Source organism: Apis mellifera, linkage group LG14 (assembly GCF_003254395.2).
Source record: "Apis mellifera strain DH4 linkage group LG14, Amel_HAv3.1, whole genome shotgun sequence".
NCBI lineage: Eukaryota > Metazoa > Arthropoda > Insecta > Hymenoptera > Apidae > Apis > Apis mellifera.
In genome coordinates this window covers 7,711,554-7,726,856 of record NC_037651.1, presented here as the reverse complement: position 1 = coordinate 7,726,856, position 15,303 = coordinate 7,711,554, and the positions used below count along the sequence as shown (strand labels likewise).

Genomic DNA, 15,303 nt, shown 5'->3' with positions numbered 1-15,303 from the left:
ATAAATCTATTAAATAAATCTTTTCATTTATCGTAAATGCAAAATGAAATTTCTTAATAATATTCGTAATATATATCTATCTTAAAATTTATAAATAATCGTTCAAAATAATAAAAATTATAAAAATGACTGAAGAACAAAAATTGATATTTATAATAATAAAATTATATTTCAAAATATATCTTTTCTTTCTATGATATCTTCTAAATTATATCTTACATCCTTCTTCATTATTTTGAGAAACGAATCCCTTTGCCTAATATGCTGCATTGGCATTTCTCCTAAGTTCTCTTAAGAAAATCCCTGTCCAAAATACGACAAAAGCATTCACAAGTCGATCACTGCAGTTGTGAAGGGAAATACATAGACATTCGATTAACCGCAATGCGACAAATCATTGAATCGTAAAAAAAAATCAAAACAGATATATATGTGGAAAATATAAATGAGATTCATGTTGTTGTTAAACAAAGTTGATTAAAAATATTTTAATCAATATTTTCTAAACAAAAATATGAAAAAAGAAATAATAAGAATAACTAAAAATTGATTTAAGAATCATTGCATAAACCTTGCATAAACCTTCATTTATTATGAAATTTATAAATATATTTCCTAAACAATAGTTCATTTGTATTTTCACTTAACGAATATTTTTTTTCTTACCATCTATAGTGTCATATTTTTTTGTTCTTCTTCTTTTCTTTCTTTTGCTAATAGTTGTCATTTTCTTAAATTCAACTATTAAATTATTGTTCCTAAGAGATAATAATCATTCTCTGGATCTGAAATAGAAAAAAAATAAAAATTAATTAATAACCATTATTGATACTGATTTTTTTCTTTCTTATATAATAAAAATAATAATAATAATAATAAAATTAATGATTTGATGTATAATTTAATAATCTAATATAAATATATAATATAAATTTTATAGTATTCTATAATGAAGATTTTTCACAATAAAGAATAATTTTTTCTAAATAAATTAAAAATAAATTTTAAATAATTTTTTTAAATGAATCATATATAGATTTTCCTTATTTCATTGGATTATTAATTAATATTATTCTATGTACAAAATTGTGTTAGATATAATACATTATGAAATATTATAGAAATTACAAATTAAATCTTACTTCAATTGTTTAAAATCTATATTAATCTTTATTTAATCTTTTAATTAATTTTGCACATTAGATTAAATTAATTTTTAATTTAATTAGATTAAATTAATTTATTGTAAATGTATTTTATTCGTATTAAATTGATTATTCTCAACACTTTTGAAAATTTTGATTTTTCCTTTTTATTTTACAAGTACATTATTTTACATTACTTATTTTATTAATATTTGTAAAGCTATTTATTTTCCTTTTTATTTATTTATTTTTTATTATGAGTACTACACATTCAATTGTGTTTATTTAGTGAAAATTTATTTTATTTGTTATTCTAGTTAATACGTAAAAATTCATGGATAACGTCAAAAATGTGAATATAATATATTTTTTTTATTATATATATTAAATTACTATTTTTATTATTTTTATTTCACACGTATGCATTTATAAATAAAACTATACAAAATTTCACTATTATTAATATTGAACCAAATATTATAAACAAAAAATAAAATTAATATCACTTTGACAACATTTGAATGATTTAAGGACGCCACCTGCATTACTAAAATATCGGAAATACTACGCAAACATTTGAACAAAATTTAACGTTTCTTAAGACTTTGCATATAATTATATATGAAATATAAATATTGTATAGTAACAATAAAACAAAAAAATAATTTAACAAAATAATACAATATTTAAAAAATGTGAAATTAATTTTTTAACCTATAGTAAAAATTTATAAAAAATACAAACTTAATAAGAATACCACGAATTGAACGTATATTATTTTTTTTACTCACTCTCAATGATAAGAAATTGAAATTAGACACATGATTCATGTTAAATTTTACAGCAAAGATTAATCATTATGATTCACAAAACCCGCCATACTTGTGTTAAATCTGTATATGTATAAACGAAAAGTAGCCCTCTATTGTGAAATACTACAACTCAAAAGTATACATATATCTAGCTTAATATCATGGTGCGCCACCTATAGAATTCAAAATATGGACGTAATATATGATTTCTTCAAAATCAAATACGATTGTTTTATGATTTTCAATAACGTAAGGAAAATATAATTATATATTTTCAATGAAATGCTAATATAATTTTCATAAATCTATATGAATATATAATAATGATGAATGAAAAAGATTATGTTTTTAGAAAGACATCTACCATCGTTCCAATGGATGAACTGACCAGCAACAGATTCTACGATGACTAAGCAAATTTTTCTTCAAAGCGTAAAAGCTAGAGTAAAATCAGAACTTTGGTGGTTTTTTGATATTGTAACTTGAAAAACTCACTTAAAAAGAAATGTCCATGGATGGAAAACGATCTATAAAAATGGTACGTTGTTTTCCTGCATAATGCACGATTTTTTCTTATCAATGCATCATGTTTCTAAGTCTATCAATGACGTAGAAGAAAACAAAGTGTCATTTATAAATTTATTAAAAAAAAATATACATTTTTTTATAATAATAAATTAAGAAACTAATTTTAATAATTATTACAAAACAAATTTTCTAAATAACACAAAATGTTTAAAAATGTAAAAAATTTTTATATTTCTTATTTTATGTAATTAATAAAAAAATATGATCGATTTTTATATAGGATCCTCTATCACCTGGACCTTGTCTAGATATTAGCGATGATGAACTAGTAACTATATCAGTAAGAGATTTAAACAGGCAGCTGAAATTGCGTGGATTATCTAGAGAAGAAATAGTACGTATGAAACAACGTAGACGGACGTTAAAAAATAGAGGATATGCAGCTAGTTGTCGTATCAAAAGAATTGAGCAAAAAGATGAATTAGAATCGGAGAAAACTCAAGAATATCGTGATATGGAAGCTATGCAGGAAGATAATAATCATATGAGAGAAGAAATTGAATCTTGGCATTCTAAATATCAAGCATTAAAAAAATTTGCATTAGAAAAAAAGATTCACATTCCACCTGAATTAGAAACTATATAAAATATTTATTTAAGTATTTTTAAATTTTGTATTGAAATAATAAAGATATTGAACAATTATTTGCTAAATATATTATTTCTAAAAATTGATTAAAGTTGTTGAATGAAAAAGAAATACAAGAATTATATAAAATATATAGTTAACTATAAAATTGTAAATGCTTAGATTGCAATATTTGCAATCAATTACAATAATTGTAAATGATTTGTACTTATATTAAAGACTAAATATATTATATAGCATTTATTTATCTAATGTTTAATTTTTTCATATTTTTAAATTATCAAGATTTTTTAATTTTGTTTTAAAATATAAAAAAATATATTTTTTTAAATTAGAAACATACGAGATATACTTATATAAATATATCATGTAATCTTTCTTTCAGTATATAATAAAAATATTAATCTGCTAACCACATATACGTTAATTGAATTTCCCAATAATCTATATTTTTGTTTATCTGTTATATATTCTGGAAATATGAATTCTTCAGGAAAACACATTAATCTACATATTTCTCTAGGTGTAAAATATCGTAACATTAATTTTTCCAGAATTTTTGATACTTCTAATGATTGTCTTTCATACTTATTTGCTTCTGAAAATGCTTCTTTAATTGTTTTTTCTGAATATGGACAATATACAGAACCTGTCCCTTCTACATAGTGACTATAAGCTTTTGTAAAACAACAAGAACCATTACTTTGTGATGTTCGTATATCCATTAACCAAACTCTTTTTTCCAACAATTTTTTAGGAATTAAATATTGTGATCCTTCAACATGCTCTAGAATATTTTCCAATGTATAACAATTTTTATCTGTTTTAGAATTTTGAGTACAACTTTTTTTTGTTAATAAATTATATTTACTTTTGGGAAGAATCTTTAAAATAGAATCTGATAATTCAAAATTTAATACAGATTGATCAAAGCAAAATTCAAGATTGTTTTTTTTTGCTAATAAATAATATCTATATCTGGTATTTGGAATGCCAAATTGACAAGGGCTTAGAATTAATTCCTTATAATTAAATCCACTAGTATTTATGCATTTTAATACAGCATTTCTCATTTCAGACTTTTCAAATCCTTTTACATTTTCAAGGAGAATATATTTTAATGTTTTTATTTGAGGAATCAATGAAAGAACATGAAGCAATGAAGAAGATCTGTTATCTAACATATCTTTTTGAAGTCCTATTCTTGTGTAAGGTTGACATGGAGGACTCATTAATATAGTATCTATATTTAAATTATTTATCTCTTGTGCAGAAAGTGATTGAATATTACAATTCAAAAGTAATACATTTGGAAAATTATATTTGTATATACTGTTTGCAACAGTATTTATATCAACTGCTGCAACAATATCACCTTTAATACCACTTTCTGAAAATAAAATTTTTTGTGATAATTACGTATTTTATTTAAAATATAATAATATTATTCATAATAATAAAAAATTTTGTTTAAAAATTTTTTTAAGATTTATTTTAAGGTTAAATTTCTTCAATAATATAAAGGTTAAGCTTATTTAAAATATAATGATGCAATAGTTTACCTTGAAGGGCATAATGCATTCCACCAATACCACTGTATAATTCCAACACTCTCATCATTTAAATATTTATATTAATTTTTTCAATATAAGAACTTTGATATCTCATTTATGTCATGTCATTTCATAATATAACTATATTGATATTTCCTTTTTATTTTTTCTATCTGTTTATTTACATCCACATTATTTATATAAAATTTAATAATATATTAATAATATATTATATTTTTTATAAATAAAAATTTTAACATTTCTAACTAATAATAAGTGACATTAAACTAACCTAACATGTAGTTCCACTGATTATTCAGTAATGGAGGGTAGGCTTCGTTTTGCGTCGCGTAAAATTGAAAGTACGTGATTATTATAATTTTAAAAACTGTTAATTGTGTAATTAAAAAAATGTACAAAAAATGTAAATACACTTTATATGAAATTATAGTAATTAATAATTAAAGCAAAAATAAAAATATATAGTAGAAAAGTAATTCTAACCTGAATAATGTATTAAATTTTATTGTTATTTCGACAATCATTTTAATGTTCATAAAAATTTTAAATAAACATTAAATAATTATAATTTTAATAACATAAACAAATGTCGGTAATATTTCTTTAACAAAAAAGAAAAAAGAAAAAAAAAGACAAGAAACAAAAGGAATATGAATTTAATGCAAGACACCACCCAAATGCAGTTTTATTGCTAAAAAATGTTTCGAAGTCGAAGTTGGTTTGGTGGAGGGCTGTGGAAGCCCAAGAATCCTCATTCTTTAGAACATCTTAAGTATGTATATATATATATATATATATATATACATATATATATATGTATATATATAAACTATATGTAAACTTTTACTTTTTGTTTATTATTATATATAGATATTTATACCATGTTCTTTCAAAAAATCAAACAGTATCTGAAAATAATAGAGGCTTATTGGTAGAAACTCTTCGTTCTATAGCTGAAATTTTAATATGGGGTGATCAAAATGATAGCAGTGTATTTGAGTAAGTTCTTATAATATAATTGCTATTATATTAATAAATTTTTTGTATGATAAATAATAACAGTATATTTTTTATTAGTTTCTTTCTGGAAAAAAACATGCTTTCATTTTTTCTACGTATAATGAAGCAAAAATGTGGAAGCTATGTATGTGTTCAATTATTACAAACTTTAAACATTTTATTTGAAAATATACGTAATGAAACATCTTTATGTAAGTTTATCAAAGTTAATCAAAGTTATTATAAATTTGATTAATCACTTTTGATAAAATTTTAAAAAGATATATGTTTTCAGATTATTTACTAAGTAATAATCATGTAAACAGTATAATAGTGCACAAATTTGACTTCAGTGATGAAGAAGTAATGGCATATTATATCAGTTTTTTAAAGACTTTAAGCTTGAAGTTAAATGCACATACCATTCACTTTTTTTATAATGAGGTAAACGAGGTACACATGATAATCCTCTGTGTCTATTATTTCACTTTTGCTAATCTCATGCTCATTAATTTTAATAAAAATTTCTTACTATTTTTTCTTAATTTAATATATTATAATATCTATATGTATTATAGTTTATAGTTAATTTATTCATACTATGCTTTTTACTGTGATCATTTTCATTATCATCATCATCATTTAAATTCTGCACTTAGTATACAAAAAAGAATGTGTTTTAATTTCTGATTTTTTTTATCAGCACACCAATGATTTTCCATTATATACGGAAGCAATCAAATTTTTTAATCACTCAGAAGGAATGGTTCGTATAGCAGTACGAACTTTAACATTAAATGTATATCGAGTAGAAGATGCTTCTATGTTAGCATTTATAAGAGATCGCACTGCTGCTCCTTATTTCAGCAATCTTGTATGGTTTATTGGTAATCATATTATAGAGCTTGATACTTGTGTTAGAAATGATGCTGAGTAAGTTATTATAAAAAAAATATAAGTTATTTAAAAAAAAATATGACTTAAATAATTATATCAGAAAGATAATATATATAATATATAATATATATACATATATATTTCAGTCATCAAAGCCAAAATAGATTATCAGATTTAGTAGCAGAACATTTGGATCACTTGCATTATTTAAATGATATTCTTTGTTTAAATATATCTGATTTAAATAAAGTTTTATCAGAACATTTGCTTCATAAATTATTAGTTCCATTATATGTTTACTCACTTATGAAACACAAAAATCTTCTGTGCCAAAATCAGGTATGTTCTCAATTAGATCTAAAATTATTTGGTATGATAATAATTTAAATTTGATTTGTTTATAATTTATAGGAAGAAAGAAAACATGTGAGCATTGTTGTTGCTTTGTTTTTACTCTCTCAAGTATTTCTAATAGTCTCTCATGGTCCTCTTGTACATACATTAGCAGCAGTAATGCTATTATCAGATTTAGAAACAATACAAACAGGTGCAAGTAAAGTACTTGAAATGTATGGTGATATTTCATCAAATAAGCCAATTGCTTTTTCACCACCAAAAGAAAGTTTAGAAAAATCTTTAGAAAATTTAAGTGAATCATTAACAATATCAGATGAACTTTGTGAAGATGAAAATAATTTAGAAAGAAAAGATAGTGAAAATGGAAGTGAAGAAGTTTTAGAAATAAATCATGCCAGTACATCATTTGATACTGCTTCATCAGGAGATATGCCTATACTTATGAGCCCAGAACAACAAGAAATAAGCATTCCAACTGAAGATTTAGAAGAAATCAAACATTTAAATGTTACTGATGAAGAAAAAGAACAAAGATTAGCATTAGAAAGTCCCTTAACACCTCATGCTCAAAAAAATGTAACTGAATCATTATCAAATAAGCCGTTTTTAGAAACTATTTTAAATTCTTTATTCTGTACAGAAAATGATTATGCCGCTCTATTCGCATTATGTTTATTATACGCTCTAGCTAACAATCAAGTAGGTAAAATATTTTACAAATATTGTATGTAATAAGATTTTATTTTTTGTTTTAATTAAATAAAAATAAAAAAATTTTTGTTTTTAAGGGCATAGATCGTAAAACTTTAGATCCAATTTTATGCAATTCACAAAATTCAACGACGAATTCATATAATGAAATTTTAATAGATAGACTGATTCATATCATAACATTAAGTTGTCAAACAAGTGAGTCATTTTATAAAATGTTTATTCTAATTTTTTAAATAATAATCGACAAATAATATTTTTATTAGATGCAAGAGTGAGACTTGTTACTCTGGAATTGACAATTAAATTGCTAATACAATTAGTAATGTCAGAAGGACAAAGCATGTTAAAAGATTCACATTTGGCAGCAATTCAAACAGCCAAAGAGCAAAGTACATCATTATTAAAAAATTTTTATAAGGTCTGTTATTAAAATTTTTTTTTCTAAAATATTAAAAATCATAAAAAAATATTTGATTTTATTTTTAGAGTGAAGATATATTTCTAGATATGTTTGAAGATGAATATAGCGAAATTCAAAAACGACCTTTGAATGTCGAATGGTTAATGATGGACAGTAATATTTTATTACCACCAACAGGAACTCCAATGACGGGTATTGAATTCACTAAAAGATTACCATGTGGAGATGTAAATATTTTGAAGATTAAGTTTTTTATTTTATTATTAATATAATATGAGTTGTTAAACTAATAAGAAATAAAATTAATGTTTATATAGGTTGAAAGAGCAAGACGCGCTATAAGAGTATTCTTTTTAATAAGAGATTTATCATTGACTCTTAATATGGAAGCAGAAACACAATTGCCATTAACGAATCCAGCTAATTGTATTCAAGTTGATAATGTTCTTGATCTAAGTAAAAGTTACTTTGTTTTTTATATTCGAATTAAATATTCATTTATACAAATATTAAATTGTAATTATTTTTTTATATAGACAATAGCGATTTAATCGCATGTACAGTTGTATGGAAAGATGGTCAGAAAATTCGTCGTTTTCTCGTCATCGATGTAGTACAATTAATTCTCGTTGAACCTGATACTAGTAAACTCGGTTGGGGTGTAGCAAAATTGGTAGGATTTCTACAAGATATCGAAGTCGCAGGTGACAAAGATGATTCTAGATGTTTACACTTAACAATTTATAAACCTTTAAGTAGTAGTACTGGCAATCGTGTTCCACTATTATCAACAAAATTCATTTTCGATGATCATATAAGATGTATGGCCGCGAAACAAAGGTAAGCTTACATGATATAATGAATATTTGTTACATATTTCATTTTGTATTGATTTTTTTATTAAAGGCTAACAAAAGGACGAATAAAAGCAAGACAAAAGAAAATGACTCAAATTGCAAGATTGCTGGATATTCCTACAAGCATACCGCACGCTACAACACCACCAAATTATGCACTACGTGGTTTTCGACATGAACGTAAGAGATATTATTGCAAAAATAAATAAATTTGATAAAAGTTATAAAAATTAACATTTTAGTGTAATTTTTAGGATTAATAGGACGTGGTTCAAGATCGAAAGATCATCAATCACGTCCAATGTTCACAGTAAATAAAGTTCCTGGATTCGCAGCACAAATGCGTAGAGAAAATATTACTAGACCTACCCCCGGTCTTTCATCTTCAACTTCAAAACGCAGCGATACTGTTTCAAATGAAAAGAGTCACGAAAATGGTTTACGATCTCGAGATAATTCACCAAAAATGCCAAGACCACGAAGTGAAGAAATTCCTTTAGAAGATATGCGGCTTCGAAAAGCATCTTTAACTTCTAATGGAATAAATATATCACATATATGCCAAGAAAAAAAAGATGGTCAAATTTCTGCTTGTTCTACTAATGGTGAGCCATCAACTGTGATTAGAAAACATTCTGAAGAAACATCATTCACCTGTCCACAAGAACTGAAACCACGAAGAAAAGGCCAAGTGGAAACAATATGATTGGAAACAAAAATAAATTTAAAAAAAAAACATGAAATTTTTTTTTAAATATTTTAAGAAAGAAAAAAATAAAAATGTAAATGCAGTATTAAATTAAGAAAAAATGTTTGATTAATATAATAAAGAATTTTACTATAATTAAAAATTTTAAATATCTTGTGTTTCGTAATTATGTTCATAAATATGTTTCATTTTTCTTTTCCATAAGGAAAATAATATTTTAAAATTAATTTTATAAAAAAAAGTGATATATATTTAGTAAAAAGTCAAATATATAGGTGAAATTAGTTTTCTTCAGTTTTATGCTATGTAACATAAATATTTTGTACATACATTATATCTACATACTTATACATAAAATGTATGTTTTTGTTATTTAAATATTATAATCATTCATCAGATAATATTCAACAATTATGCAACAAAAATCATATATTTAATTTGTGTATATATTATTGTTGGAAATTTCTATAACAAAATAAACACCAATAATGAAATAAATATTTTCTTATTTTCGTAAATATCATTCCGTATACTGTAAAATATTATTCATTAAATTACACAATCCAGAAAATCACTATTTTAGATTTCTCAATAGTGATTTTAAGTTTATATATTTTTTAATTCTATAAACAACATTTGAAAAATTTTATCATCACATTGAGACTATTAATGCCAAATTAAGATTAAAATTGGTATGCAAAATGATTACCTTAAATGCATTTCTTATTATAAGTTAACTTGTATGCACAAGTTATTCATTCAATCAAAAGAAATTAATTCTGCTGTTTCCGGTTTCGAATCCTCTTTTACTTGGGAAGATTCATTTGATGCAGCTGATAGAGAAGTTGGTGGTTGATATTGTAATTGTTGTCCTTGAGATACTGGAACTTGAGTTATACCTTGCATAGTTGGTACACCAGGTGTTTGAGAACCTTGTATTGGTGGATTCGATGTTAAAATCGAACCAGTTGTAGTTCCAGATGGTATTTGAATTGTTGCTGATCCTTGGGATGAAATAGGCGTATTTGAAACGTGAGGTTGCATCGAAGATCCTTGAGGACCTGGCATTGAAGATGATTGTTGAGGTCCCATTTGCAGACCAACGACTTGTCCTGGAGGGCCGTGTGCTCCAGGTCCCATTTGTGCAGGTGATGGACCCATATGACTTTGTGGTACCTGAGGTATAGTATGAGGAATTTGATTTGGTGGTCCTGGCTGTGTAATTTGTGGACCCTGATGTGGCGGCATATGCACTGCTGTTGGTTGTGTTTGTGTCATATGACTCGGCGGAGGACCTTGTTGCGATGGAGGTCCCATTTGATGCCCACCTGTCTGCTGAAGTTGCGGTATGGGATTTGTAATTTGAGATATCTTCAAAAAAAATATAGAAAACAATTAAATAAAATATGTGAATCAAAATATTTTTTAAATTATATTAAAAACAAAGAAATATTTTTTTGAAATATTGAAAACAAATATATATAAATGTATATAAATATATTTAAAATTATACTAACCATTCCTGGTCCAGAAACAGAAACTCGACCCATTGTCTCATGTCCCTGAACAGAATCAGTTGGTTGCTCTTGATTTGTTATTGGTCCCATTACATGAGGTGGCATAGAATTCATTGGTGGTATATTATAACCTTGTATGGGATATTGTTTCATAGAAGGTTGCCCATATATAAATCCTTGATTAGTTGGCGACATAGGATTATAGTTAGTTCCTGGTGTTTGATACTGAACATGACGAACAGGTGAACCTTGAGATGGTCCAATAAAACCAGAAACTGCTTGATAACCACCTAAATCATATTTAATGTAATAAAAATTATTTCATATTTAGTTTAATTTACTTTGTTCAATTTATATGTATACCCATTATATATTGTTGCTTTTGTTGTTCTTGTCTCATTTGCATTTCTCTTTCTTGTTCTTGAATTTTTTGTAAAGCAAGCTGACGTTGATATTGCAAATATTCTTGTTTTTTCTTTCTCATAATTGCCAATTTTTGAGCCATCAACATTTGTCTTTGCCTTTCAGCTTCTTCTGCTTGTCTTCGTAATTTTTCTCTATGTTCCTCTCGTAAAGCATCTAAAGCAGCTCTAGCATCTTTCATTTGTGTTAATTTATCCTGAAGACCTTCATAATATACTCTACTATCATCTTGTTCTTGAATATATCTCAATAATCTAAAAAAATTTATTATATGATAAAATTTTGTAAGTGTATAAATGAAAAATATTCTTCAAAACAAACCTGGAATGCATAGCAGTAATATTTAAAAATAAAGTTTGTACTGAACTATCATTAGCAATTGATCTTCCTCTTGATGAATTGCTTTTCATTCTATTAACAAAAATTTCAACTTGAGAACGTAAAGCATTAACAAATTCTTCCATTTGATTATCAACTTCTCCATTCTGTTGTTTTGTGATTATAACTTTTTGTGGCATTGGACTACTTATATTAGGAGCTGAAGGACTTGTAACATCTGCTCTGGAACTATGCTCTTCAAGTGCACTTTGTCTCAGTTCCCAACGTTTACGATTCAAGTATTTAGCAAGTTCTGGATCAACTTCTGCTTCTTCTTGCTGAGAAATAAAATTTATAATACATTTACAATATATACAAAGTGTTTCTTTTATCTCGCAAAATAAAAATACAGATTTAATATATCAAAAAAATGTTTTTACAAAAATTGTTTTGAAAAAAAAAAACAATTTTGTAAAAACTTTATTATGATGCAAATTATTTTTTTATATATTTGTTTATAGAGAAAAAGATATATGTTCTACAGATTTTAACTAAAAAAAATAGCTAATAAAAAAAATTTTTTGTGTTTTCTATGTGTTAGTATGAAGATTATCCTACTGGATTAGAATCAATCACAAATTATTATTTTCTCAGATCCTAGATTAAAATATTTTTTTAAATCGATATTTTAAATATAAATAGTTAATAATTTTTTATAAGAATTTTGCGAGATGAAAAAAACGCTCTATATTTATTTTTTTTGTATTTTTGTAAACAAACAGGTGATGGTGGTGGTGAAGATGCTCTCACAACACGTGTATTAGGAGGATTTATTTTTGCTGCACGATTTCCTCTTTTTTTTTCTTTCTCTTGATGTTCTGCTTCACTTTGACTTAAAGCTATAGCAAGATTAAGTTCTTCTTCTTCTTGTAACTCAGCTGCTGTTTTTCTAGGAGGTACCTAATAAAATACAATATTTTTATTTTATATACATATTTTTCATTTTAATTTTTATTTTAATTTTTAACTTTTTTATGCAATTGCATACTTGCTGTTGTTGAGCTAAAGAACTGTTAAGATATTCAGCTGGTAAATCTGCTTCTTTAATTTGAGCTGTAGATGGTCTATAAAAATAAATAAAATAATTGAAAACAAAATAGAAGTTATAATATAATAAAAATTATAATATATTATAATAATAATATGATATTTACTTATTAAGTTGTTCATAACATGCTTCACAAACTCTAACTTCCTTTTCAATTCCAAATTTAGGCAGTGTAGATACTTTACTTGAACACTGACTACAAAATACTTGACCACATGCTCTACAATGATGTTTTCTTTGTACCATTCCAAATGATACTCGACAACGATGACATACATCTCCATCTGCCCATGCTGGAGCAGTATCAGCAATAAACATAGCATCACTTTCTTTTAAAGTAGGAAATTTATGTCCTTCAGCTTTCATAATGTTAAGTGTATCCTAAATATTTTATTAATATTAATATTTTATATTATTAAAAATAAAATACAACATATAAGCATTTTCTTATTTAACATATTTTTTATTTAACATACTTGCACTGCTCTATATTTAGGACTATTACGAAATGCATGAGCCCAAGCTTGAATCAATTCTAAAGTTTTAAGTTTAACATTTTCATGTGTTGTTGTCTTTACTAACTCTTTAAGTTGTTCCATATATTGTTTGGTACCAATTTCATCATGTATTAATGTACCACAATTTTTGACACAAGATTCTAGAACCTTAATAATAAAACAACATGTTTGTAATATAAGTAATAATTAATAAATAACAAAAGCATTAAGTTTTCTTACCAATAGAGCAAATAAAGCTACATGTGGATTTGCATTTGTCATTTTCTTTTTTATAGCTGCGAGTGCTGCTTTTGGTCTGTATATGTAAATATATATAATATATAAAATTTGATTTTTTTTTATTAATCCATATAAAAATAATAAGATATTAATAATAATAATTAGATAATTAGATTATTATTATTATCATGATAAAAATATATATAAAAAAAAACTAAAAAGGTTTAAATAATTTTAAATTTGAAAAATAACTTCAAAAATATATACATATGTTTTAAAACTAAAATATTATTGTTTCATCATTTCACATTAAAAAATAGTAAGGTTAGCTTTAGGTTAAATGATAATATTCACTTACTGTACGTCTCCTTGACGTATTAAATCACATATTTGGAGTATTGCTACCCAATCAGGTTCAAGATGCAAATGACTCGTTGCTTTATCTAATGAAAAAATTAAAAATATAATTTGACAATCGGACATTTTGTTCACTTGATATAATGAAAAAAATTTACCTAATAATTTATCAAAAGTAAGCGAACTACGAAACATTTTGCTCAAAAATAATTTTTATTTAGAATTTTCTTTAAATGCTTAAACTTTTCCGAATATTTTTGTATAACTGACAATTAACTCAATTTAACAACTACTACTTCGTACACAGCACTGCTGTTCTACTAACTGACTGTAATATAGTAAAATATGAGTATTAGTCACGTGATTTGTTCATATGCATGTAGATTATAATCGACCAATGCAATCGATTGTGTGAGAAACAAACGAGACAATCGATTTGATTCAATAAATTTTTAAATTTTCAAAATATATCTGAAATCAAAAATTATGATAAAATATTTGTAATTGATTCAATATTAAATAATATTAATTCAATATTAAATAATAAAAAAAATTGTTAAAGCTTTAGAATGATAATCTATGTTGTCACGATCAATAAAATAAAAAAAATTGCAAAACTCTTCTCTACTTCATCAAAAAATTTATTTATTTATTGATATCAATTTGCAAAAAAATCTAATACAGACACACACAATATTTATACACATTCAATAACAATTCTAGAAATGCTTCATGTTTATCACTAAATTGTAATAAACGCATTATGTAACACTTCTTTTTTTTACTTATTTAAAATAAGTAATACTTTAACATAGATATCTTTCTATAAATATAAAAATTATAGAAAGAAATAAAGATAATAAATGAAATGTTTTATATAAAGGAAGGAACAATTAGAATAATTGATATATAATTATATACAAAATTATCTTTGCAAGGTTAATTTTGTACTGTATTCAGAATATGGTGCTAAGGTTTCTCTATATGCATATAAAATTTCATATTATGTTATAAAGCGTTTTAAAATAAAGTGTTATTATAAAATTATGAATACGTAATCGTATAAAAATGTTCAAATATGTATCACAAATTACTGAATACAGTTGAATATTGCATACAAGTCCCTCAACCAAAAATCCCAATTTTCGCAATATATGATTTTCCAACGATTTTACGATTTC

General features: G+C 24.6%; 5 protein-coding genes across 11 annotated transcripts in view; 2 read left to right on the top strand and 3 right to left on the bottom strand.

Annotated features, from left to right (window-relative positions):
• LOC410514 overlaps nt 1-684 on the bottom strand; it is a 98,207-nt gene extending 97,523 nt beyond the window's left edge. The window contains exon 1 of the mRNA XM_016916076.2: nt 667-684. Coding sequence (XP_016771565.1) covers nt 667-669 — 3 coding nt within the window. The 5' untranslated portion in view covers nt 670-684. The remainder of the gene's footprint in view (nt 1-666) is intronic.
• A 1,424-nt stretch (nt 685-2,108) lies between these two features.
• Nucleotides 2,109-3,386, top strand: LOC726492 (transcription factor MafG). Its single transcript, XM_006562947.3, has 3 exons — nt 2,109-2,206; nt 2,310-2,495; nt 2,766-3,386. Exons 2-3 carry the CDS (start codon nt 2,463-2,465, stop codon nt 3,129-3,131), a joined length of 399 nt encoding a protein of 132 aa, XP_006563010.1. The 5' UTR covers nt 2,109-2,206; nt 2,310-2,462; the 3' UTR covers nt 3,132-3,386.
• Nucleotides 3,387-3,482: 96 nt separating this feature from the next.
• On the bottom strand, nt 3,483-5,085 carry LOC410512 (DNA methyltransferase 2). Of its 2 annotated transcripts, XM_006562945.3 has the most exons (3): nt 4,980-5,085; nt 4,697-4,860; nt 3,483-4,524 (listed from the first exon to the last, which is right to left on the bottom strand). In XM_006562945.3, exons 2-3 carry the CDS (start codon nt 4,752-4,754, stop codon nt 3,500-3,502), a joined length of 1,083 nt encoding a protein of 360 aa, XP_006563008.1. In that variant the 5' UTR covers nt 4,755-4,860; nt 4,980-5,085; the 3' UTR covers nt 3,483-3,499. The 2 variants fall into 2 exon arrangements, with proteins under 2 accessions (XP_006563008.1, XP_016771572.1); XM_016916083.2 differs by having other exon boundaries at nt 4,697-4,992.
• Nucleotides 5,086-5,100: 15 nt separating this feature from the next.
• Nucleotides 5,101-9,716, top strand: LOC410511 (protein CLEC16A homolog). Of its 6 annotated transcripts, none has more exons than XM_006562943.3 (14): nt 5,101-5,480; nt 5,579-5,707; nt 5,786-5,919; nt 6,003-6,151; nt 6,411-6,640; nt 6,751-6,943; nt 7,016-7,660; nt 7,750-7,870; nt 7,939-8,093; nt 8,162-8,323; nt 8,414-8,558; nt 8,633-8,936; nt 9,003-9,133; nt 9,208-9,716. In XM_006562943.3, exons 1-14 carry the CDS (start codon nt 5,407-5,409, stop codon nt 9,657-9,659), a joined length of 3,024 nt encoding a protein of 1,007 aa, XP_006563006.2. In that variant the 5' UTR covers nt 5,101-5,406; the 3' UTR covers nt 9,660-9,716. The 6 variants fall into 6 exon arrangements, with proteins under 6 accessions (XP_006563006.2, XP_006563005.2, XP_006563004.2 ...); XM_006562942.3 differs by having other exon boundaries at nt 6,003-6,160; nt 8,414-8,552; XM_006562941.3 differs by having other exon boundaries at nt 6,003-6,160.
• Nucleotides 9,717-9,932: 216 nt separating this feature from the next.
• On the bottom strand, nt 9,933-14,461 carry LOC410510 (hepatocyte growth factor-regulated tyrosine kinase substrate). The gene is made up of 11 exons (XM_393989.7): nt 14,281-14,461; nt 14,124-14,208; nt 13,766-13,841; nt 13,505-13,693; nt 13,135-13,409; nt 12,969-13,044; nt 12,701-12,880; nt 11,924-12,258; nt 11,543-11,856; nt 11,180-11,469; nt 9,933-11,033 (listed from the first exon to the last, which is right to left on the bottom strand). The coding sequence occupies exons 1-11, from the start codon at nt 14,315-14,317 to the stop codon at nt 10,422-10,424; spliced, it is 2,469 nt and encodes an 822-aa protein (XP_393989.4). The 5' UTR covers nt 14,318-14,461; the 3' UTR covers nt 9,933-10,421.
• Nucleotides 14,462-15,303: the final 842 nt, after the last annotated feature.